Consider the following 1,637-nt stretch of genomic DNA (forward strand, 5'->3'; position numbering starts at 1 on the left):
AATTATAAAACACCTTCACCACAACCATTAACATTCAATGATGCCCATTTCAAATACAAAATTTTATCACAATCATCATCTTACTTTTGATACATAATTTCGAAAAATTTATGATTTCCAAAAGTATTGTCTTTTGAAGTAGAAAAAGAGAAATAAAGAAATTAGTAGAAATAATATTAATCCATAAACCAGCACCAAAAATCAAAATGCAACGAGACAAATTTGAGTAACTGATATAGTTTTCATATTCTAAAAACAATGTATTTTGGATCAATCGCTAGAGCTAGATTATTAATTTGTGAAGCCAAATTTATATAATCTGATCAATCATTGAATCTTCTACTGCCTATATCTATTGGTAACTCAAAATAGGCCAAGTTGTGGCTAAATTTCAAAATATTGGTAGATTTAATAATCATATAAAACTATATGAACAACAGTAAACAAAGGAAGTGACTAAAAACAAATCGTTTCCATTAACCAATCAATCTCCTACATGAGAGACACAGCATTCAATTTCATATCTTGCTATTCATTGAACAATTCCCTTCCAAAAGAGAAGTATCTAATCTGAGATATACACACAGAACAACAAGACATAAATAAAGCTATCTAAGCCTTCTTTGGAGATTTCTTGGCCTTGGAAGGAGACTTAGAAGAACTAGCAGCACTTTCAGTCCTCTTAGGCAAAAGCACCGGATTGATGTTAGGAAGAACGCCACCATAAGCAATAGTAACACCAGCCAGCAACTTCCCAAGCTCCTCATCGTTCCTCACAGCTAAACACAAATGTCTCGGACTAATCGTTTTCTTCTTGTTATCAATTGCCGCATTGCCCGCCAACTCAAGAACCTTCACACACAAAAAATCCCAAATTCATCAAAATTAGGGTTCAAATTCAAAAAATCAGAAATTGAATTCACAAATTCTAACTCAGTAGCAATGAATTTCAAAGAAGAAATAACTACCTCAGCAGCAAGATACTCAAGAACAGCCGCTAGGTAAACAGGAGCACCGGTACCAACACGTTGAGCATATCGACCTTTCTTCAAGAAACGGCCGATTCTTCCGACGGGGAACTGAAGACCAGCTCTGACGGTTCTTGAAACTGCTTTCTTCCTTGGTCCGCCGCCTTTCCTTCCTCCTGCTCCCTTCTTTGCGTCCATTTTCTCAATCGAAAACTAGATTTTCTAGCTGTGAATTCGGTGTATTGCGACAAATTGTGAGAAATTGTAAGAAATGAAGATGATGAGATGAAAATGAATATGGTGTTGTGAGGTTTTTATAGTTTCACGTTTATGGTAAGGAACTTGATTTGAAAAGCTTTCCACCGTTAGATTAGAAAATGTAGTTCACGTCGTTAGCTTGCTATCACTTACGTGGCGATCCGTTTCTTTTGAAACTGACCAATGAGAATCAGTCTGGACATTTTCTTAATTGAATTTGACTTATTTCAATTTTGTTTTATTTTCTCATCATCTCACCAACGGAATTTCTGCACTAATAAGCGAAGTAAGATCATACAGTATGCTCGTTCAAAAAAAAAGATCATACAGTATGCAAAGAAAATGTAAAATAAATTTACACCGGCAACAAATAAATAAAATGCATCAGGACGCAGTGTCTTTTTAAAATAC

At 34.9% G+C, this 1,637-nt stretch overlaps 1 protein-coding gene across 1 annotated transcript; it reads right to left on the reverse strand.

Annotated features, from left to right (window-relative positions):
• Positions 1-453: 453 nt before the first annotated feature.
• LOC131646499 (histone H2A.2-like) lies at positions 454-1,258 on the reverse strand. Its single transcript, XM_058916525.1, has 2 exons — positions 969-1,258; positions 454-852 (listed from the first exon to the last, which is right to left on the reverse strand). The coding sequence occupies exons 1-2, from the start codon at positions 1,164-1,166 to the stop codon at positions 613-615; spliced, it is 438 nt and encodes a 145-aa protein (XP_058772508.1). The 5' UTR covers positions 1,167-1,258; the 3' UTR covers positions 454-612.
• Between the last annotated feature and the right edge of the window lie 379 nt (positions 1,259-1,637).

Source organism: Vicia villosa, linkage group LG2 (genome assembly GCF_029867415.1).
Source record: "Vicia villosa cultivar HV-30 ecotype Madison, WI linkage group LG2, Vvil1.0, whole genome shotgun sequence".
In the NCBI taxonomy this organism is placed as follows: Eukaryota; Viridiplantae; Streptophyta; class Magnoliopsida; order Fabales; family Fabaceae; genus Vicia; species Vicia villosa.

Excerpts from the sequence above, each read along its gene's own strand:
- LOC131646499 (XM_058916525.1), bottom strand. The coding sequence starts at position 1,166 with ATGGACGCAAAGAAGGGAGCAGGAGGAAGGAAAGGCGGCGGACCAAGG. Across the intron at positions 853-968 it reads TTGAGTATCTTGCTGCTGAG|GTTCTTGAGTTGGCGGGCAA; the intron begins GTAGTTATTTCT and ends TTGTGTGTGAAG.